At 36.3% G+C, this 23,837-nt stretch overlaps 1 protein-coding gene across 1 annotated transcript in view; it reads left to right on the top strand.

Moving 5' to 3' along the window:
* The window catches only part of LOC150102777 (SID1 transmembrane family member 1-like), a 582,520-nt gene that overhangs the window by 489,094 nt on the left and 69,589 nt on the right, over positions 1-23,837 (top strand). The window contains exon 22 of the mRNA XM_090399394.1: positions 12,483-12,593. Within this exon, the coding sequence (XP_090255520.1) occupies positions 12,483-12,593 (111 nt within the window). The remainder of the gene's footprint in view (positions 1-12,482; positions 12,594-23,837) is intronic.

Genomic DNA, 23,837 nt, shown 5'->3' with positions numbered 1-23,837 from the left:
AGATATGTTCTAAACTTAAGCATCAGGGAGTAACAGGTATGAGCACATTCTGATATGTAGGGATGGTCATTTGGTTCCAGCTAGGAACATCATCCTTACTTTTGATACACTTAAGTGACCACCATCTGTAGAAGCAGGGTATCTCATCTGTCCTGTTGGACTGTACATCCCCAGTCCACTGAGGTGCTTCAAATGTCAGAATATGGACATGCCCAAACTACCTGTTGTAGCACTATCCCCCTGTGCCTGATATTGGTAGTAAAGAGCATGATAACAAATCTTGCTCTGCAAAAAAGGTAAATGTGTCAACTGTTAGGAAGATCATCCAGCTTACTCCCATGTATGTGGAATTGGATTTTAACGGTATTGATACGAACACAGATTGATAAGAAAATAACTATTTATTAACTTAAAAGCTAATATTTCGCTGGTATTATATCCAGCATCTTCAGAGCACACAAACAAAGTTTGTTACAAATGCAAGACAACCACAATACGGTGTAACAGTGGAGCTAGTATAAGTAATTGCAGCATGCAACACAAGACTAAAGTCCTATTAAGGTGCCATCTAAGGACATATTAGGACTTTAGTCTTGTGTTGCACAATGCAATTACTTATACTAGCCCCACTGTTACGCCGTATTGTGGTTGTCTCGCATTTGTAACAAACTTTGTTTGTGTGCTCTGAAAATGCTCGATATAATACTTGCAAAATATTAGCTTTTAAGTTAATAAATAGTTATTTTCTTATCAATCTGTATTAGTTAAAATACTGTTAAAATCCAATTCAACATGTGTGATGAATACATAAGCCTTTCCACGCAGTTACTCCCATGTATGTCAGAAGTGGAAGGATGAACAAGAAATACAAAAGGTTAAAGCAGAACAAAATATATCAGGATGCAAGAAGGAAGTAAGCCACCACTACACCTGTCCTGAGATTCTCTTATACTGAGAAGGGATCAGCTAAAAATATCTCAACAGCAACTCAAACTCATGTCTGTCCCACCATCTGATAATTTCACCGTACTATCTGAACTTCATGATTGGCAGTGTTTCTCTATTGAGTTCAGTAATCACATGACATACAGTCTAACTCCAGAAACAAATCCAAAAATGGAATCATTTAATGCGAACCCTTTTGAAAAAAAAATATTGCAAGGATATCACTTAAATATGAACCACAAGACACCCCACTGAAAAACTGGACATTCTGATACCACTGAAAGTAAATTAAACTCGAAAACTAATCCTGACACTTCATATGATGTATTGAATTCTTTTCCAGAGGAAGAGATGGATGCTGACAGTCTATCCTTCCTGAAAGCAGTTGATAGATATATACCTGATAAAGGTAAGCCCTCAACCTCCCAGAAATCAAAGAAGTCTATAAAGCCAAAACAATAGGAAAATTTTTACAGTGGAACTGTTGTGGGTTTCACCAGAATATCAGTAATATTAAAATTCTGTCTGCTTAGTGAGGACCCTACCACAAGGAATTTTGCTGTTGTACACAAGGACAGAACTGGAGATGTCCTGCTCGTGGTGGAGTCACTATGTTATACTCCAATCCATCATCTGCACCTTAATACTGCTCTAGAAGCAGTATCAATTGGCTTATCTATGGGATTTCTTTTTGCAGTATGTCCATTTTTTTTACCACCAGATTTTGAAATGGAATTTGATCATCATATATTGTAACTGTCTGAGCTCATACTTCTTATGAATGACCTTAATGGTTGCAACACTCAATGATACAACCACAGAATGAGGTTGTATCATTGAGCAAGTCCCTCTTCCATATGCCTACCCACTTATATTCTGCAATAGATCTTACTATCTACTCTCCTGTCATTTATCCACTGCTCACATGTAATATCAAAGAAAGCATATATGGGAGCAGTCATTTTCCTGTTATTTGGACGTCTTCATGGGAATCATGCTCTCCTACATGGATCCATGTGGAAAATTGACTGACTGGAATGACTTTTACCATCTTGCCAGATTTAATGCTGATAGTCAGTCGGTCAAACACCTATTAGATACAGAGCTTATAAGTATTTCCTCCTGAGATTTTTGTTTAATAAGGTTAAAACACCTTATGGTAACTTGTTCTGTTAAAATACTTATAAGCTCTGTATTACTAAAATCTTGGTATTTCTAGCCTGGCTCCCACTGATAAGACCTCAATAAAGGTCGAAACTGGTCTGGGTAGTGGCCCCCTTGCCTTTAATACAAAACATCATACATCTCCTCTAGGAGATGTGCTTTGTATTCAGGGTAAATATTAAGATTAGTGATCAGAGCTTATTCTACTTTTGCCATGAGTTGCCTTGATCTTGCACTACCTGTAGGATCAGCTAGACTTGCAACACTTGCAGGTGCAAACTTGACTTGTTTGTCTGTTTGCTTACTTGGGAAATGGAGTAAAACCAGGTTTAAAATAGCTCGGTATCTTTAACATTTATTATACCCAAGGTAAAATGCTTTCTACATTTATATCTCCTCCTGAGATTTTTTATTTAATAAGGTTAAAACACTTTATGGTAACTTGTTCTGGTAAAATACTTATAATCTCTGTATTACTAAAATCTTGGTATTTCTAGCCTGGCTCCCACTGATAAGACCTCAATAAAGGTCAAAACCGGTCTGGGTAGTGGCACCCCTTGCCTTTAATACAAAACATCATACATCTCCTCTAGGAGATGTGCTTTGTATTAAGGGTAAATATTGAGATTAGTGATCAGAGCTTATTCTACTTTTGCCATGAGTTGCCTTGGTCTTGCACTGCCTGTAGGATCAGCTAGACTTGCAACACTTGCAGGCGCAAACTTGACTTGTTTGTCCATTTGCTTATTGGGAAATGGAGTAAAACCAGGTTTAAAATAGCTTGGTATCGTTAACAGTTATGATTTAAATTTATATGTAGATATTTTCTGCATAATTCAGATATTTTATTCTCCAATTTTTAAAGTAAGCAATACATTTGCTTATTTTTATCATTCAAAATATGTATATCAAATGCATCAAATGTGAAATTTCATTTCCTTTCACTATAGAATTGAACTTTATTTCGCCTCTGATAGTTTAACCCCCCCTGTTGCATCACTATCACACACCCGAAAATTGTTATGAAACATAGGTACAGTTTTTATTTAATTCGGTATTTTTTTCTAGTAATTGTTCCATATAAATTTAATTTTTCGATACTGAAACTATGTGGTGATTATTATAAATTGCAAATTATAAATCAGAAAATATACATATTATTTCCTGATTATTATAAATCAAGAAATTATGTGATATTCGGTAATAGGCGAAATTAATATTTAAAATCACTGTCATCCTTCAAATGCAATATCAGAATAAAGAAAGTGGAAAACCAAACAAGAAATTTCTGCCTGTAAAATATTCAAATATTGCGTGAGGCTCTTTAGTGTGCTGCATGTTCTATTGTTCTGTTTCTCAGTGGGGGTTAGTAATCTCTGTTAGCTTAGAGCTGGGCAGAAAGGAATAATTAGTAAGTGTACCCAAGACACAATTCATTTACGAGATGGCAAGCAGCAACAGCAGTGACACTCAGGGTAAGAAAAAAAACTTCTTGAGATGCAGAAAAGTTGGAGCATTCGCCTTTCGAGCAGCTCTTGTTCTACCGATGAGGAGAGAAATCTTTCTAGCTCTAAAGATAGCAATTCTGCCTGTACTTTAGATATGTCTTCATGCAGAAAACGGGTGACCGCTACTGAACGTACGCCAGCTTGTCCACGGTTTCCATTTATAGGTAAGCCAGGAATTACTGAAGACTCTGACTCCATCAGCATTTTAAGCTCTTTCTATCTATTTTTAGACGATGATATTCTTTCCTTCATACTGGAACAGACTAACCTTTATGCTTGCCAACAACATCAGCAAGTTGAGTACAGTCCGCATTCTCGCAGTAAACTTTGGAGCCCAATAGATGTCAACATTCTCCTTACATTTATAGTACTCTTGATCATGCAAGGTATTGTGGAAAAGCCCGCTCTCAAAATGTATTGGTCTACAGACTGGATTCTGAACATGCCAATGTTTCGTGATGTTATGACTGAAAAACAATTTAGTCTCATCATGAAGTATTTGCATTTTCAGAATAATGAGGAATACGATCAGGCAACACATCCTTGCTCAGTCCTCAACAAAATTTATGATTTTCTGATGAAAATCCGTCAGAAATGTAGATCACTCTACATTCCTGAGAGAGACTTGAGTATCGATGAAAGCCTTATGCCATTCAAAGGTAGACTGAAATGTAAGCAGTATATTCCCAAAAAGAAAGCGAAGTATGGAGTAAAATTTTTTATGCTTTGCGAATCGGAATGTAGATATCTTTGGAATTTCAAACTTTATACGGGAAAGCAAACTGTAATCGAGCATGATAAATATTCAGATCTCCCCTTGTTGATGCGTGCAGTAATGCAGTTACTAGACCCTTTACTGGGGAAAGGTTACTGCATTACAACGGATAATTACTATACAGGGTGTTCGGAATAAATTTGACAGTTTCGTAAGGAAAAAGAAAATCTTCTTTGTATCTATTAAATTTAATGAATTGACAAAAAAACATTACAGGCAGAGTTAATTACAATACTATCAACAAGATTTACTCAAAATAACCACCATTAGCATCGATCACAGCTTCAATTCTGCTTCGGAACCTCGAACAAGCTGATGCTACAGTCTCCCTGGGAAGGGCCGCAAAAACTGTTTTAATTTTATCCATTAACTGGGCTTTTGTATTACTGGAAGTGCGATTGGTGTCTTTTTCAACTGCGCCCCATACAAAATAATCCATGGGGTTAAGGTCTGGGGAGTTTGGAGGCCAAACATTTGGACTGGTGAAGTCGTAGAAATTTTCAGACAACCATTTTTGACTTTTCCCAGAGGTGTGGCAAGGGGCCGAATCCTGCTGCCATACATACGGCCTACCATTGGCTACCCTTGTTATCCAGGGCTTGACTACAGTTAGCAACTCCACGAACAAAGCCCGAATTCCAATGCCAGGGTTCTTCAACACCTGTTCCTGCAGATTTGCGAGGAATTCTGCTGTACGAACGCAATCAGATCGTCTGCTAGGGATCTTTCTTCTTGCTACATCCTCGTAGTCACCATTGCAAGTCTCTAGTTCATGCCTGATTGTTTTTACTGTATTCAGGGAGCATTGGGCAGCAGTCGTAATATCCTTATTTTGATGGCGGGCACGAATCATCATGATACAAGTTATTCTCTTCCATGATTCAGGTGGGTTCCAGCTATCCATCCTTTCTGACATCTTGTATATGAATGAAGAAGGGTCCAAACTTTTAAATGAAGAGAAGTGTGTGCTAATACATGTAACTTACGGACAAATATAATTAATTATAAATATGTCAAATTTATCCCGAACACCCTGTATGTGTCCTGAACTCGCTGATTTGCTTTTACAGCATCGTACAGATAGTTATGGTACTGTATGCAAAAAGGCGAGACATGCCTCCAGATCTGGCTTCAGGAAAGCTATTGAAGGGGGAAATCCGAGCTTATCAGTGAGGGAAAGTCTTTGCACTACGTTGAAAGACAAAAAAAGATTAAGTTGACAAAAAAAACCTTATTATTTTACAGTCAGTATGCAAAATTCTGAGATTGAAAACTACGATCTACGAGTTTCATGCCGAAGAAAGCCTTATGCCATTCAAAGGTAGACTGAAATGTAAGCAGTATATTCCCAAAAAGAAAGTGAAGTATGGAGTAAAATTTTTTATGCTTTGCAAATCGGAAAGTGGATATCTTTGGAATTTCAAATTTTCATTCTTCGGCATGAAACTCTTAGAGCGTAGTTTTCAATCCTAGAGTTTCACATATTGGCTGTAAAATAATAAGAGATTTTTGTCCCCTTAATTTAATTAACTTCACCAGAAAATATAGCCGTTTGACTTTTCATCTTAATTATAAGACAAAATAGATGTTTTTCTGCTATCTTCCTTGCATAATCCATCAACGGAATCCGTTGAGAAGCATGGTTTGAAGAAAGAAAAACCCATTGCTCTGTGTGCACACTATGGGTGGAGTCGACAGGTACGATCAGCAGCTATCATTCTACTCTGTAATGAGGAAACAGCATAAAAAATATTGCAAAAAAGTGTTTGGACATATATTGGATTTTGTTATTTGGAACAGTTTCCTCCTGCACAAGAAAAAATGTTTGTCTACCATAACATATCTAGAATACAGAATAGAAATTGCAAAAGCATTGCTGTATGCACATGCACCTTCTTCAGCAAGCAGAAAAACCAGCAGTCCTGCCAGACATCTGAGGTTGAATGTTGCTAACTCCAACCATTATCCTGAAAATCTACCACCAACGGCTAATAAAAAAAAACCTGCATGCAAATGTTATGTGTGTAATAAAAAAATATCAGAAAGGAAACAAAAATCTGGAGCCCTGAGTGTAAAACTGCTTTGTGTGTTTACCCTTGCTTTAGGGTGTTCCACACTCTTCAAGAATTTTAAATTCTGAACAGTATGAAATGAAAAATGTTTCTTTTCAGGGCCATCAAAACAATCCTTTTCAGGACTACAAATATTGATAGAGGGATACCTGAATGTACTGTTTCCTTTTCATCTTGAAGGCTAATTTTTAGTTCTTTTTATAACACAGAGTGATATTTTTGAAGGAATAAAATATAAGGTAAAGTTGTATTCCAGGTAAAGTATTTCACCAAAACAATAAAAAATAATAAAATAAAATCTACCCTATATATATATATATATATATATATATAAAATGATAAGCCTTTTTATGTCACATTTTTTGAAACGTTTTGAAACTCAGGTGCTACGCTGAGTATCGAGTCTTCAAAATTTAAGTCATCAGAATTCAAGGAGAACCACCTTCCAGTCCTGAACTCAGGGAGATTGGGTGTCGGGGGGGGGGGGGGGGAGAGTCCCCCCTTTTGAAGACTCGACACTCAGGGGCTACCCTAGGCACCAGGGGTCGGAACCTCCCTTTCGAGTCTTCAAAATTCTAGTTATCAGAATTGAAGGAGAACCGGCTTACCAGTCTGGAACACGGGGAGTTGGGCGTAGCCCCCCCAATTTAATAAATAAATTATATAAATAATAACGTGAACATTTTCACCTTGCCAACACTCAACATTGATATAATATGGGTTCCAAATTTCTTGTTTCGGAGATATATATATATATATATATATATTACAAAGTTTTGTAATAAACATTTCTTCTACAATGAAGTTTGACAGAATCAACAATATTATTGCTACCTTATTTCTGTTTCTCGTGTGGGAGAAAAACAAAAATGTCACTCCTATAATTATATCAGATGTTATAATGGCAAAAATAGTAAGAAAAAAAGTCATTTTGACTTTCTCTTCAAAGAACAAAGAAAGAACATTGTAAATTCAGCAGGAAAAGAAAATACAGTAAAACCCCGAAGTTACGTGGTAGGTGGGACCAACAAAAAGTGCGTAACTCCAGTATGATTTTGCATGTAATTTATATATACAAACATACAATTGGGACCAAAAGTTTACAAAAACACCTATATTTTTTAAGAAATATAATCATAATTGTAGTTTTTCGTACATAAAAAAAAAGAAAGTTATTTCGATGTCGATGGTTTCATAAAATCTGATAGATTCATCTGATGGCATAATGTCTTTTTCTTGTCATGCAAAATTTCTTCATAGCAAGCTAATGATTTTTTTATTCCTTGCCTTGTGGCTACAATTCGTTTCTCGTTAGAATCTATGTCCTCCAAAATCTGTAAACCTTAATTTTATGATTGTTCTTACTGTGGATTCCTGTAGATCGAACTTCTTTGCTAGCTCACAAATTTTCATTCTGCCTTCAAAATCCTTAATAATGTTGAGTTTTGTTTCCAAAATCAATGTTTTTCATTTCTTGCCAGCAGTAGAAGAATCAGACTTGCTTCTTTTGGATGACATTATTATTTTTTATGTGATAAAATTTTTATCAAGAACATAACGTTAAACAATTGTAAGGTTTGTAGACTATAAAAATCGTGTATGAATGGCGACCGCATGAAACAAGTCAGTGCTTGTCCACAGCATGTGCGACCCCTGGCGAATGCGGCCAGCGCCTGAAAGATATGACTAGTGTTGAGGCGTGAAGCGGAATGGGAATACATACATATAAGAAATCGCGTAACTCCGGATTCGCGTAAGTCGGGGTATGACTGTACTACATATTTTTCTTCTGTTATCTGATTTTTTTTTCTTGTAGTACAAAGAAGAAATCACTGCATATAACTTGGAGTCTGCAGGAGGGAAAAAATCTGGAAATTGGTTACATTATAACGAATAGAGAAATCATGTCAGAAAAAATTATTCACATAAGATTCTAATATCAGCAGACATAACTTCTTCTAGATTAGATATCTAAAGTAGCTGAACCTTTGCTACTATTTTACACTAAAATGAATGGGTATGTTCCCCAAGTGATTTAAGTTTGTAACAGTTGTCTTGTGAACAATTTATGAAATAAATTCTCTGAAATATCCGCAGATTGAAGAGGTCTATACCCCCTCCCCCCTCCCTCCCAAAAAAGAAGATTATGAAACGCATATGCACCTTTTCTTTGAAAATAATTCAAATCCTCTTTTTCAAGATAATTGTATGAAATAATTTCTAATTTTTCGATAATAAAAGTGAAACTGATCATTATAAATTAAGAAAGTATTTTGGCATAAATAATGTATAAGCATGTAAACGAAATGTCAGTATTTCTGTTAGGATATCTATAAACAACAATCAAAAAGGAAACAAGACATTCTTGATGTATTCTGCACTATAGCTTGAGGCACTTTAGTTCGACTTGAGTGTTCTCTCTTTTCTTTCTCAATAGATAGCACTGAGAGTAATAAGCCTTCAACTTTTCCTCCAGCTAAGAGGATATTACCAAGTATTTCTAAGACGTATTTCAGAAATAGCTTCCAGCAGCAGAAGAAGTAATATTTTGATTTTTTTAAAGAAAAACAAACAAAAATAATACTACTGAACTTTCTTTTGTGTGGTATGCATATAAACAATTTTGCATGGTGAAAATATAGCATATTATTTCTAAAATTTCACATAATTTCAGCAGACAGTAGAACAGCTGGTTTTAGATTGCAAATAAATAGTACAGAATTAGAAGCTTCACGTACAATCTGATTGCCGTATTTTTGTCAAAACAGTAAAATGAAGTAATAGATTTTGAATACTGTCTAGAAAAGCTTTCAAACCTGTAGAAATTTAGAGTAGTTATGCAATTGAGTTCCAGGAGAGGATAAGGAGGGGGGGGGGAGCATTAGAAAATCTTCAAAATGAGCAAAAATTTTGAATCATTCTGTATATGTTATTTTTCATATTATATGTTATATATAATATGAAATAGATACGTTATTTTCAACATATCTACGATATGTTGAAAATGCTGGATATTATCGTAATATGCATAATACAAATAAATAAATAAAAGACAAAGGCAAAGAATCACTGCTAAAATATCATTGGATATAAATTTATGATGCCAAAAAGACTCACAATCAGAAACCGAGTAATGCAATTTAGCATTTTAACTTTTTTTTTTATTTTATCTTTATGAATAACAAAAAATCATTTCTAAAACTGAAATGTGATGATCCATATAATGCTATTTGGCTAAAAACGAAAGCAAAAGGACATATTTATTTCAATAAATAGTATTTAAAAATATAAATATTTGACATAATATTTTCAAAGCAAACATTTGAAAATTCTGCAATTCGAAAAAAATTGTTTCTATATTATAAGTGAATTGAAAGAACAATCAGTGCAACTCTTCCGGTGCACTGATTTGTAGAATAAAATACACCAAATTTACTATCACTAAATAGATTCATTGCAAAGGCTGATCGGAGTTATTTCAGGATTGATTATTTTCGCATATGTGAAATTCGTTTCAATATTTGGGAAGAGACAATAAATCCTTTTAGAGGCAAAAAAAAGGTCAAAAATCTTAGGACAGTAAATGAAATTCTAAGCAACACAATAGACTTAAAGACAGGGGGACACAAAGGTCACTCAGCAACAGTTAATCCACTGATAGCCATAGAATAGCCATAATAAGGTTAACGGCGGAGGAAGGTAATGGCATGATAAATGGCAGAATGCTGATGAAGTTTTGATCCATGAAAAAAAGCTAGGGAGAGCTGACTGTTTCATCCTCATCAGCTGGTTGGGAGGTTAATATTGCTGTGTCATCAGCATAGAAGGCCAGTATGGTTGAAAATTTTTGCAGATATCTGTCATATACATGGAGAATAAGTGCGAGGCCAGTCTGATTCATTTTGCATTTGTTGGAGAATTTGTTTGGGAGAATTGTGGAACATATCCAGGTTTATATATTAGAATGATATCTGCAATTCTTCAAGGTGATGGGAAACACTGTAATCTACATATTGCATTTATAATATTTTCACTTGGAGTGGACGAGATCTAATGATTTTATTTGTGATTCAATCTGTTCCTGGTGCTTTCCTGTTGCTGAAACTTTTGATTATATTGGTTATTTCTGTTGGGGATGTAGGACAGATTCTTCCAGGTTATCGGACTGGCTTAATGTACATTGGAAATACTGGTAGATCTAGTGGACAAAGTTGAGGTTTAAGTTTTCATATATACTGTGCTGCTCTGCTGTTCCAGGTTGTTAGCAAGGACCTCTGCTTTGTCAGCATCTGAATACACAACCTCTGTTTACCTTGTATTAGGAGAGGAAGTTTATGATTGGTACAAAATATTTAAAAAAATTTTTCATATTGAACAACCTTCAAGTTTGAGGTAGGCGAGTTTCTTTTCCCATTGTTGATTTCTGTGGTTTTTAAGAGCTTCTCTAACTTGGTTAGTGATTTTGTTGAGTATTTTTCAATCTTGAGTTTGCCAGTGTGTTTTGTGTGTGAGAGATATCCTTTCTGAGTTTTCTTCTTTTATCTGCTGCTGGGGTAGCATTAATTTGTTTTGTGAGGTTGGCTGTTGCTTCACTGATGTTGTTGTTTTTTTTTCATGTTAGATACAGGGCTGATATATTTGACAGCAACAGTGGAGAATAGTTAAACGTGTGGAAAGACTTATGTGTTCGTCGAACATGTTGTTTATTATTTTAACGGTATAATAGAACACAGAAACTAAGTAAATAATTGATTTATTAACTTGATGCTGATATTTCGCTGGTATTATAACCAGCATCTTCAGAGCACAAAACACTGTTTGTCAATACGCGAGACTAAAACAACATGGTGTACATTAACAAAATTGTAGCAGCAACACAAATCAGGACTCTAGTCTTTGTGTTGCTGCTACAATTTTGTTAATGTACACCATGTTGTTTTAGTCTCGCGTATTGACAAACAGTGTTTTGTGCTCTGAAGATGCTGGTTATAATACCAGCGAAATATCAGCATCAAGTTAATAAATCAATTATTTACTTAGTTTCTGTGTTCTATTATACCGTTAAAATAATAAACAACAAGTGGAGAATAGTATGGAAGAGTGAGGTGGGATGATTTGGTCCCGAGTACCTAATTGGAGTAGGATTGGGTTTTCATCTGAGGAGAGTTCATTTATCATCTATGGTTGATACTGATATGTCCATTGTATGTGGGTTTGGATGGGCCAGTTACTGCTGTATTGTTGGAGGTGGCATATTCATTGAGTATCCGTTTACTTCTGTTTGTCATTTTGCTATTCCAAGCTGCGTGTTTAGATTACCTACTATGAAGATGGATTCTTTGGTGCCTAATATGGCATTTAGATCGTCACTGACTCATAATAGCAGTAGTGTTGTATATATTTACATGCCATCAGTCACTTTATATGTTATATGTATGTATATATGTTATATATACTTCCTTGTTTGGAACTGATATTTAGAAGTGGAAGAAAAATTGAAGTATAAATCTGAGAATGCAACAGTTCTTGTGAAGATAAGTTTCAATTTCCTATCTGTGTGAATAATATGATGAGGATATTATTTGGTAGTACTTCCAATTTAATTGTGAGTGAGTGTTAAGTCAAAAAAATTGAAAGTCTTGGATCACTTTCATCACTTTTGTTACTTATTTATTTTTACATCATTTTTATAAGAGCGATAAATGATCATATACATACTAATAAAATTATTTCTTACTGTGACCTTGAAAAGTTCATAGAAATCATTTTCTTCCACTAATTGTAAGTGTTGCAGAGCTGGCAGTTCGTTTTATTCTTCTTAAGAAAGATATCAACTCTCATAAAATAATGTTCATTGTAACCTTCACAGAAATGTAGTAAAGTGTCTCTCACAAGCAAGTTCTCAAACCAAAATTTTTATCCCATAACATTCTCAAACAAAATTTACAAAGTCTGTTCCCTGTATTCAATAAATTTGTGTATTGAAATTTTTTTTTCTTTCTTATTCTTTTTCTTTAGCTTCGTCATAAAGAACGAATCTTGATAATTCCTATGACTTATATTATTTTATCTGGCATAACTTGGGCAGCTGCTCTGTATTTTTTCCTTCAGAAAAATACGACTTGGCAGGTAAGTTTTTACTAAAATACTAAAATTCTTATTGTACAAACATTGAATACTGTGTTGATATGTCTTCCTGATGTTTAATATTACTGCATAAATTTTTGGAATTGTGATAAATTGCAATTGAAAAGAAGAGTATCAATTTCTGATACTCTTCTTTTGTATTCTTTTATTTAACAAAAACCAGAATATGCACCAGTTGATCCACTACTTGATCCATTGTCTACATCAGGGTTTCTCAAACATTTCCTACAAGGAACACTTCACAAATCCTGAAATTTTAATGGAACACCTTGGTTAGAGTCGAGTATCATCGGTCTCATATTCAATGTAAAGCTAAGCGCACACTATTGCCATATCATGCATATCGTATTGCAAAAATGCAGCAATGCACACTACAGGCATGCCAGGCCGCAGCACATTACATTGACCTTGCTTGTGACCACACATTTCCTAGAATAGATACCTCCGTACTTCACTCGCAGTCAGAGGTGTCGATAACCGCCGGTGACTATCAGCCAGCGGTTGAGTCAAGGCCAGTATATGCTGGCCTTAATAGCACAATCCACGCTCAAAGTGAGGAGTCCCTGATTTTCAAACATGTTTGAACTTGCTGCAGTACTTAAAATCATTCCAGGCTCATATTAATTTTGATAATTTTTCATGGAACACTTATTCACTTTCCACGGAACAAAGTTTGGGAAATGTTGGTCTACATCATACAGTTCTCTGTCTGCTCTGCACCGTCTACTATACACTACAAAGTATTTTTGTCTATTGGTTGCATGTGTTCTTGGCCAGTTGGCCTGTTTTGCAGAAGGAAAAACATGAGTTCCTAGAAGGAGAGGGGGATACTTGTTGAGCGAACATGTACAAGGAATATATTACATCAGGATGAGACCAAGGTTGTAGTTTGTGTTTTGAAGACTAACAGTATGATGCATTGAAGCAGGAAAAGTGTCAGAGAGTTTTTGAACAGGAGAAGAGCAGGTAGGAAAGAAACACTTTTTCAGAAATATTTTTATGATATGGAATAATTGATATAAGATTGTTGCTTAGATAAATAAGGGTATGATTAATGGTAGATATTTTACAACCAATTAACTGGATAATTTTGTATCTGATGAAGTTTATTTATCCTTTTCAAAACAGATAACAAGAGCTCAGTCTCCAAGAGTTTTGATTATTCCAAACTGCCAAAAGAAATTATATTATTGGTTTCATCCTTTGCCCAAGTGTCAGCAAACAAAGTGTAAGCATTGCATTATGGGATACTAACACATTTGATGTGAAGTCATTATCCTCTATATACAAGTAGCACAGTAGTCCTGTTACTTCACTTGCAAACTTTGATTGCTTACACTTGGAAAAGGATGAAACCAAGAATACAATTTTTGGCATCCTTAACTTATAGTATAACCAAATGGATAAAACTTTCAACATCTATCATGAATTCAGAGTATTTTAATAATAACATGTGACACCTTTTGTCTACTTGTATATGAAAATATGACTTCTGCATTACTTCAACCTTGGTGTCACTGGCACATATATAGGATTTTGAAGAATCCAATACCCTTTTAGGGTAGTGGATGGCAGTGCTGTAGCTAATGAAGTTCTAACTGAGGCTCGGCTATTGCTGTTACCCTCCTGCCATGATCAGAGCTTTAATTGCTCAATAACACCTTATCCCTACACTGTCCTCTACAGATAACGGGGAAGATGAAAAGCATTCTTGCTTCGCCCCTTTAAGCCAGTCCTTATAAGGACTTGGTGTCACTTCTAGGTCTGACCTGCACTGCTAAACACTCTGGAATTGACATTAAAAAAAAATAAAATTTGGTATAAAGAAATCTTTAATCTCATCCGCTGCAAAGTTCTACAGTTGGGTACTGACAACAATATTTTGTTTCATAACTTAATGAAGTTCCAAGAGGTAACCTAACAGGAAGGATCTTGCATGGAAAATTGCATATGACTGCTTTCCAGTCAATGATACCAAATGGAGGTACTTTAACATCAGAGATCCAATCTGTGACATCTGTTACCAATTGGAAACAGTAGAACATGCATTCCAGCTGCCCTCTTGCGCTGTGTATTTAAAACAGATTATGTGATATGTCAGTTCCATTACTTACAACAGAACAGGTTCTTTTTTTTTGCAATATCCACCACCTGTCAGCAATGGGAAGAGAATTTTGATTTTTGTAATTAATGAATTAAATACCATTTATGGAAGATTAGAAAAAAAACATGGATTTGAAAACCAGCAATAAGACATCCAAATGTTTTATAATATTGTATTGTGGAAATTTTATTGTTCAGTCAGACGATTTTTGTATTTAGAAAGAAGCATTTCAGGAGATATTAAATTTATCACTAGGTGGCATAGACCACCCACATTATGCAATATTCACCAGGGGAGATAAAATTCTGTCTATTCTTCCTATGAGAGGTTTTTTAAATAGTTCCATCTTCTTAATTCAATGTAGTCTTATAGTCAATTTCAGGGATGACTGGAGAGCAATCCCAGGCAGAGAAGGCCAACTCAAGGCGGTTAACCCAGATAGGGCTAACGACCTGGGTATCAGTCATCTTTGCGCTTTAGTTTCAATTGATCTTTTGGTTGTTCATCTATATGAGACTGGTGAAAAAGGAAAACTGATAGCCTTTGGCTATATGATGATATAAAAGAGCTGAGGCCTTCTCTCTCTCTCTCTCGTGCTATCTATCTGTCTTTTTTTCTCCTAATACTATTAGGCTCTCTTGCACCCCTATACTAGGCCTGTGATGAGCAACCCTTTACTTTTTCACTTCAATGAAGGTCAAAACTGGTCTGGGTAGTAACCTTTCTCAGAATGCATAGCATTATACATGTCTGTTAGGATATGTGTGTTGCATTTTGGGATACTAAGGCAATTAATATGAAGTCATTAGCCTCTATATACAATTAGCCCAGTTGTGATGTTACTTCACATGCAAATTGTTATTTTCTTACGCTTGGATAAAAGATTAAACCAAGAATATAATTTCTTGGCATCTTTAATTTACACAAGATTTAGTTGTCTACATTTCCAGGTCCTCTTCAATTGACCCTGGTATCTAGTAGCATAGCACCCAGCCATGCATTTTGTTCTAAAAACTTGTACTTCTCCAGACAACTTCTAAATCTTTGGCTCAACTACTCACATAATCATTCCCAGTCCTTACTCATATTGGCTGCAGTTCATCTATATTCATCAGCAGAGCTCTAATCGCCCCCCCCCCTCTTATTATTCTACCTGTCAGTAAAACTCAGACTTGTGATTAGTGGTAAAGCTGGTGAAAGTCTTGATCATTACGCAGAATGAATGCTCGCTTATAAGTATACTTTTAGAACACATTCATACGCATTTCACTGATGTAACTCTAGTGATGTTATTTATTTCTGAAAAACTTGACACAAACTTGCTTTACAAGATTCTTGAAACTACAAAAACATTATAATTTGCTTTCAAACACTAATGTTGCACTTATTCTTTCACTTCGGGCACATTTAAAAAAAAATGGATGCCACGCACAGCGGAAACTTTGCTAATGAAGTCCTAAGCGTCGTCTGCTTCTGTCACGACTGCAGCGCCTCCTCGCCACCAGTACACAGTTTAAAGAGAATTCGCAAGTCTTTGTGACAAAAATCCTTACAACTCCCTTTGGGGGGAAGCACATCTGTCACAGGAGTGTCGATGTTGCATCTAAAAAAAAAAAAAAAAACTCAGGGGAGTAATTGACTCTAAAATACAAGAAATGAGGTGATAGCTTTATGGTGCGATGCAGCTCCCACAAACAAACAAAACAAAAAGACTGTATAATCATCATTAACTAAACATCAAGAAAATATACAATCATTATTAAGAAACAAGCCAATAACATTAATTAATTATATCAGTTTTTAATCTGGAAAGGGCATCGGCGTTACCATGACGACTACCCTTTCTATATGTAACGGTCATATTATAACGTTGTAGGGCTAAAGCCCATCAGGACAACTTGGCACCATGGGGGACACTTTTAGTTAGATAGGTCAGAGGGTTATGATCTGAAATTACCTGTATTTCAGCACCAAATACCCATGTGTCAAACTTTTTCAACGCCTCCAAGACGCAAAAAGCTTCCCTGTCAATGGTTGACCATTTCATTTGACAGGAATTTAGTTTCTTATTGAAGAAAGCAATGGGCAATTCTTTTCCTTGTTCGTTGTTTTGAGCTAAGCATGCGCCAATTGCTGTTGCTGATCCCTCCGTATACAACTGGAACAGCTTGTCGAGATCTGGAGTATGCAAAGAAGGCATTTTTATAAGCTCTTCTTTGAGTTTCGTAAAAGCTTCGTCACCATCACTAGTCCAAGGAATATTGTTTGGGACACTTTTCTTAGTCATATTTGTCAGTGGTAATACAATTTGGGAGAATCGTGGTATGTAGTCACAGTAGTAGCTAGCCAGTCCAAGTAGACTTCTTACTTACTTCTTTGTCGCTGGTGTCGCTAAACCTTTTATAACCTCGACCTTCTCTGGGTCTGGGGAATGTTGACCGGATCCAATCAAATGACCTAGGAACTTCACTTGATTTTTCCCGAATTCGCATTTTTCTAGGTTTACTGTTAAACCCACCTCTCTTAATGTTTTGAAGACTTCATCTATATGGGTGAGATGTTCAGACCATGTTTTAGAAAATATAGCCAAATCGTCGATATAAGATCGGCAGTATGCCTTATGAGGAGCTAGTGCTTTATCCAATGATTTCTGGAATGTGCTTCCAGCGTTCTTCATTCCAAATGGTAAGACGTTCTATTGATAGTGACCAGAATGTGTCACGAATGCGGTGAAGGGCTTTGCTTCCTTTTCCATAGGGATTTGCCAATATCCCTTGGTGAGGTCAACTACAGTGATAAATCTTGCTTGTCCTACCTCAAATAATAAATCTCTAGCTATTTTCATTGGATAAGCATCTGGAATAGTAAAACTATTTAGCAATCTAAAGTCAATGCATAGTCTGACACTTCCATTTTTCTTAGCCACACAAACCATGGAATGAGCCCATTCACTGACACTTGGCTCAATGAGACCCATATCTAACGGTTTTTTAATTTGTCGATCTACTTCCTTTTGTAGAGTGATTGGCACCCTATAGGGTTTGAGTCTCTTAGGGGAACAGTTCTCTGTAACTTTGATGGAGTGTCCATCAACTTTGGCATGACCAGGTTTGGAACTAAAAACATCTGCATATTTCCGGAGGATGTCAAAAAGTTCTTGTTTTTGTTCTCCCTTCAAGAGAGCTTTCATATCCTCAAGGTGTTTCCTAATATCTTCAACTGATTTATTCATCTTGTCAGCGGGTGCATAGTGGAGTGTTCCGAAATCTTCATCTAGTTTGAAAACTAGACCGACATGATTAATTTTTTGAATATATGGTTGAAGCTTATTTATGTGGAGCTCCCTGATATTTCCATCCTTCATCTCAACCTTCGCAGAATGTGGTCTAGTAAGTTGGACGACTGTAGCAGGTCCTGTCCAAGTATTTAGAAGCTTATGAGAGGATGAAGGTAACAATACTAAAACCTTTTCACCAACAATGAAGGATTTTTCTTTGGAACGAAGATTATATCTGGAGGAGTATTGTTCTTGAGACCCTTTGGTATTCTCGGATGCAATTTCATGAGCTTTTCTTAGATTTTCAAGAAGCTCTTGTAAATAATCTTCAATCGAGCGAGAGGCAGTGGTTGGGATGCCTCGTCCACCAGTCCAAATTTCCTTTAACAAAGATAAGGGGCCTGGAGGTAATCTTTCATATACCAACTGGAAAGGTGATAACCCAGTAGTGCTATGTGGTACTTCTCGGTATGCGAATAGACGATAGGGAAGATGTAAATCCCAGTTTCTTCCATGTTCCTGTATATTCTTATTCATCATCTCTTTTAAAGTTCTGTTCCAACAATCAACTGCGCCCATACTCTCAGGATGTCCTGGAGTGGAAAAACGTGGAGCTATGCCTAGCAGATCTTCAAAAGCTTGAGTGAGTTTAGATGTGAAATTCGTACCTTGGTCGGTACAGACCATTTTAGGAAATCCAGTCTGAGTAAAAATCCTCATTAGAACATTACATGTGGTTTTAGCACTTATTTCCTTGACAGGTATGGCTTCAGCCCATCTAGTGCATAAATCAACAGCACATATTATGAATCGATGTCCTCTTCCCGATGGAGGTTCTAATGGTCCGATACAATCCACGCTCCATACCTCAAACGGAGTTTCTGGTCTGACGATAGGTCGTATGGGGATTCTATCTCTATATGTAGCAGTACTTCTCATTTGACATTCCATGCAGCTTTCGCAATATTTTTTCACATCTTGTTTAATGGTAGGCCAAAAGAATGAGTACTTGATTCGCTGACAGGTTTTCTTTTCGCCGAGATGGCCAGCAAGAGGGATTTCATGTGCCATCTTTAAGACATTCTCTCGTTTCACACGCGGTAGCACTATTTGTCTAATATTCTTGCCACAAATATGTTCGTTATGAAGCAGAACCCCATTGTCAAATGCATATGAATTTTTCTGCCTTTTTGCCCATTCAAAACACCTTCGAAACGTCTCATCATCCTTTTGAAGTTTGCCGAATTCGAATTTTGTTTTTTCTGGTATACACTCATTTTCTGCACCTGGTGGGGACTCTATCGTATTTACTGCCAATGCTGTACCGGTTATTTTCGAAGGCATGTCTTCGTCTTCATCATCTTCTGACCGTTTATCACTTAAATCTTTTGATTTCAGAACCGGTGTCTCCCAATGATGACTACTCTCATGTAGCTCGACGCTTTCGACCAGCATTTCATAGGCAGAGGAGCTCAGTAGCAGATCGGTAACCAGTCTTCTTGAGATGGCACAGGTGACTGGAACATTACCATGTAAATTATCATCAATTTTCATTTCAAAAATCCTTAAGGGTGTTATTTCATTTTTGCCGAAAGCAGAAGATATTTCTATCTTACTTTCTCCATCATGGGATGTATCTGCCACTAAATCTTCGCGCACTACCGATATTTGCGCTCCCGTATCTATTATTCCATTTAAAACCCTACTTCCACATTTGATTTTGACGACCTTCAAATCATCTATGTTTCGATCAGTGTCCACTGATTTGGATACTGGAATGGAAATTTTGGCAGTCAACACACCTGATTTATCGTCATCCCCAGTGGTAGACGTTTGAACTAGGTTACTGTCTGCTGTAGTAGGAGTACCTTTTGATTGACTATTTTTCATACAAAACTTGGTGATATGACCTTCCCTTCTACAAGTAAAACAAGTTGGTTTGTAGTGAGGCTTGTATGAATCATCATTTTGCCGCGGCTGGTACCATCTCGGTGGACTTTGAGAGGTAGATAACTTATTCTTGAATGTTCGCTCAGCAGGTGGAGTATAAGGTCTAAACTTTTCAGTAACCTTGTCCTTCGGAATAGCTCCGATGGGCTTCCTTGATGTACTACGAACACTGTCGTATTCGTCCAATCTGTCAGCTAACCTGGTTGGAGAAACGAATTTTACCCAGTCGTCTAAGAGATGTTCTCTCACTTCATGTGGTACTTTCTTCTTCAGTTGATCCGTAATAATTAGATCTTTTAACCCTTCAAAATCCTTGATATCAAGGCCACCAATCCACTCTTCGAAATAATTAGTTATTTCATAACAGAAATCCCTCCAAGATTTTTCAGCAACCTTTTGGTGCATCACAAACTTTTTTTTGAAACTTTCAGGATTCAGTCTAAATCTCTTTAGTAGAATTGTTTTAATATATTCATAATCTTTGCAATTTTCTTCTGACTCTCTACCAATTAATTGGACAATCTGAAATGGTAACAAAGTCAAGAGACATGATATCCAGTCTTTAACATCTATTTTGGTTCTCTTAGCTTGTCTTTCAAACAGGGATAGGTATATCACAATGTCATCCTCTTGTAATCTAAACCTAGGCATTAGCTTAATTAGTTCAAGACAATATGGTTTATTGTCACTGGATACTGGAGTTGAGGTTGGTTGAACACGCACTTCAATTTCCAGTTTCTTCAACTCGAACTCCATTTGTTCTCTTTTCTGTTGGGCTCCCAATTCATCTTTCCGGCATTGGGCTTCTAGTTCTTCTTTCTTCATCAGTTCTTCCTCGAGTCTGGTGCTAATAATCGTCTCCAACATCCCTTTAACAAATTCTTCTTCAAAAAATTTATTTCCCATAATAATCATTTTAAGATCTATCACTTTCATTTCAACAGTTGGCTTCTCTCGATATTCTTCAGCCAATTTACGTAAATCTTCCTTTCTACCTTTGGCTAAATAAGCTATGGTGCTAAACAATAACTCTCTTTACTGATTAAAAAAAAAAAAAAATCACCCTTAAAAAAAGAATCAATTGCAATTTTTTTTTTTTTTTTTTTTAAATGCCCAAAAAGAGATGTATATATTTGGCGATTATGGGACTCATAATTAAATTCAACATATCATTTGTAAACATAGATAAATCTTACAATATTATCAGATAAAAACTTCAACTACACAATTTACTACACTTAAAAATACACACTGCGTGGATATATAAAAACAAAACCTTTACACCGCTACTATATAATAACTGAAATCTCGAAACAGAACTATCAAAACAGTATGCAAAAATTAACTATGATAACACTGCCGTGTTCTTTCTCTGGCGAGAAATCACAAGTACTGACTGTTCCAAGATGGAACTAACATGCAAAACAGGACAAATCGGTAACTGCAGAACAAAATAAATTTAAAATGAAAAAAAAAAAAAAAAAAAAAAAAACTATTCTGAATTATCTGGGATGAAAATATAGCTTGAACACTGGCGTGTTTTTCATTTATCCAAACTGTTGTACTACTGTTCTAGGATGGAACAAAATTTGAATACTGATGTATTCTTTCTCTGGCGAGAAATCAAAACTACTACTGTTCCATGATGGAACAAACTCCGAACACTATTTTTTTTTTGTTTTGTATTAAAACAGGCTTTCGCCCAAATAATCCAAATAGAACTCTAAAACATGGGAGCATGCATTTACATAACGAATTGCTCTCACCTTGTAGATCCTGTCAACTGCACCAGTAAAACTCGGACTTGTGATGAGTGGTAAAGCTGGTGAAAGTCTTGATCATTACGCACAATGAATGCTCGCTTATAAGTATACTTTTAGAACACATTCATACGCATTTCACTGATGTAACTCTAGTGATGTTATTTATTTCTGAAAAACTTGACACAAACTTGATTTACAAGATTCTTGAAACTACAAAAACATTATAATTTGCTTTCAAACACTAATGTTGTACTTATTCTTTCACTTCGGGCACATTTAAAAAAAAATGGATACCACACACAGCGGAAATTTTGCTAATGAAGTCCTAAGCATCGTCTGCTTCTGTCACGACTGCAGCGCCTCCTCGCCACCAGTACACAGTATAAAGAGAATTCGCAAGGCTTTGTGACAAAAATCCTTACACTGTCTTTCCTGAATCTAGTAGTAAGACATATACGTTGGTTAGACATAACTGGTAATTAACTTACGGAATTAACAACGCATATAAAGTATATTAATTAAAGATAACTTTAATGAATCACTTCTATATTTCGGCAATGTCACATTGCCATCTTCAGGAACATAAAGATATGATATGTGCACTAAGTATTATATAAGTTTCATGCACCCAAATTTGTTGAGGTTAGGAACGTTTTTTAGAGCTGCTGAAGATTCTTTGAATAATCTTTCGTATTTAAACTTGCTGCCATGGATTATTTTTGTTTTCTTCCAACGAATTTTATGGTGGGTATCTAAGGCATGGTCTGCCAGACCAGAGCAGCTGTACTGGTGAAACCGGATGTAGTCTTGGTGTTCTGAAATCCTGATATTTGTTGTTCTGCCTGTTTGGCCAAAGTAGGACAATTTGCAGCTGCAAGGGACCTGGTATACACCAGGTAGGTCTAGGGGAAGTGGTTGGTCTTTGGTAGAGCGGATAAGGGATGCCAACTTTTTATATGGTCTGTAACAGGAAGTAAGGTCATATTTTTTGAGGATATTAGTTATTTTTTCAGAGGTGCCCTGAATGTAGGGGATAGTGATAGACTTGGTGTAGTCTTTATTGTGGAGGGGGGTAGGGGGGTTGTGGTTTACAGGTTTTAGTATTTTTTGGATTTTTTTGGGGTTACAGCCATTGGCTCAGACCCACTCCACTCCTTCCTAACACACTTAAACAACCAACATCCCAGAGTCCAATTCACCTTAGAAAAAGAGGAAAACAACACCCTCCCTTTCCTAGACACATTGATCACCCGCCAGCTTGATGGATCTTTGGTTTTCTCTGTTTACAGAAAACCCACCCACACTGGCAGATACATTCACCAGCAATTCCCCCCCCCCCCTCACAACAATATGGGGTGATAAAAACACTATATAACAGGGCAAAATTAATCTGCTCAGATGACAAGGCCCTGACTATGGAACTAAACCACATCCTCAACACTTTCTTAGCCAACGGCTATAACCCCAAAAAAATCCAAAAAATACTAAAACCTGTAAACCACAACCCCCCTTCCCCCCCTCCACAATAAAGACTACACCAAGTCTATCACTATCCCCTACATCCAGGGCACCTCTGAAAAAATAACTAATATCCTCAAAAAATATGACCTTACTTCCTGTTACAGACCATATAAAAAGTTGGCATCCCTTATCCACTCTACCAAAGACCAACCACTTCCCCTAGACCTACCTGGTGTATACCAGGTCCCTTGCAGCTGCAAATTGTCGTACTTTGGCCAAACAGGCAGAACAACAAATATCAGGATTTCAGAACACCAAGACTACATCCGGTTTCACCAGTACAGCCGCCCTGGGCTGGCAGACCATGCCTTAGATACCCACCATAAAATTCGTTGGAAGAAAACAAAAATAATCCATGGCAGCAAGTTTAAATACGAAAGATTATTCAAAGAATCTTCAGCAGCTCTAAAAAACGTTCCTAACCTCAACAAATTTGGGTGCATGAAACTGCCCCAAATTTGGGAGACTTTCATTATGAGAACTTCAGCCCAACTGCCAAGACTACCAAATTAGCCCGCAAGAGGGCACCACTAGGACTTTAGGAACAAAATTAGTTTCTTACTTTCTTCCTCATTTGCTTTGTTAGTTCCTTAGTGCACATACCATATCTT

Source organism: Typopeltis vanoorti, chromosome 10, assembly GCF_054136105.1.
Source record: "Typopeltis vanoorti isolate ZY-2024b chromosome 10, IOZ_Tvanoo_1.0, whole genome shotgun sequence".
Taxonomy (NCBI): Eukaryota; Metazoa; Arthropoda; class Arachnida; order Uropygi; family Thelyphonidae; genus Typopeltis; species Typopeltis vanoorti.
Note: the sequence above shows the minus strand (reverse complement) of the source record. Positions and strands in the feature narration are given on the sequence as shown.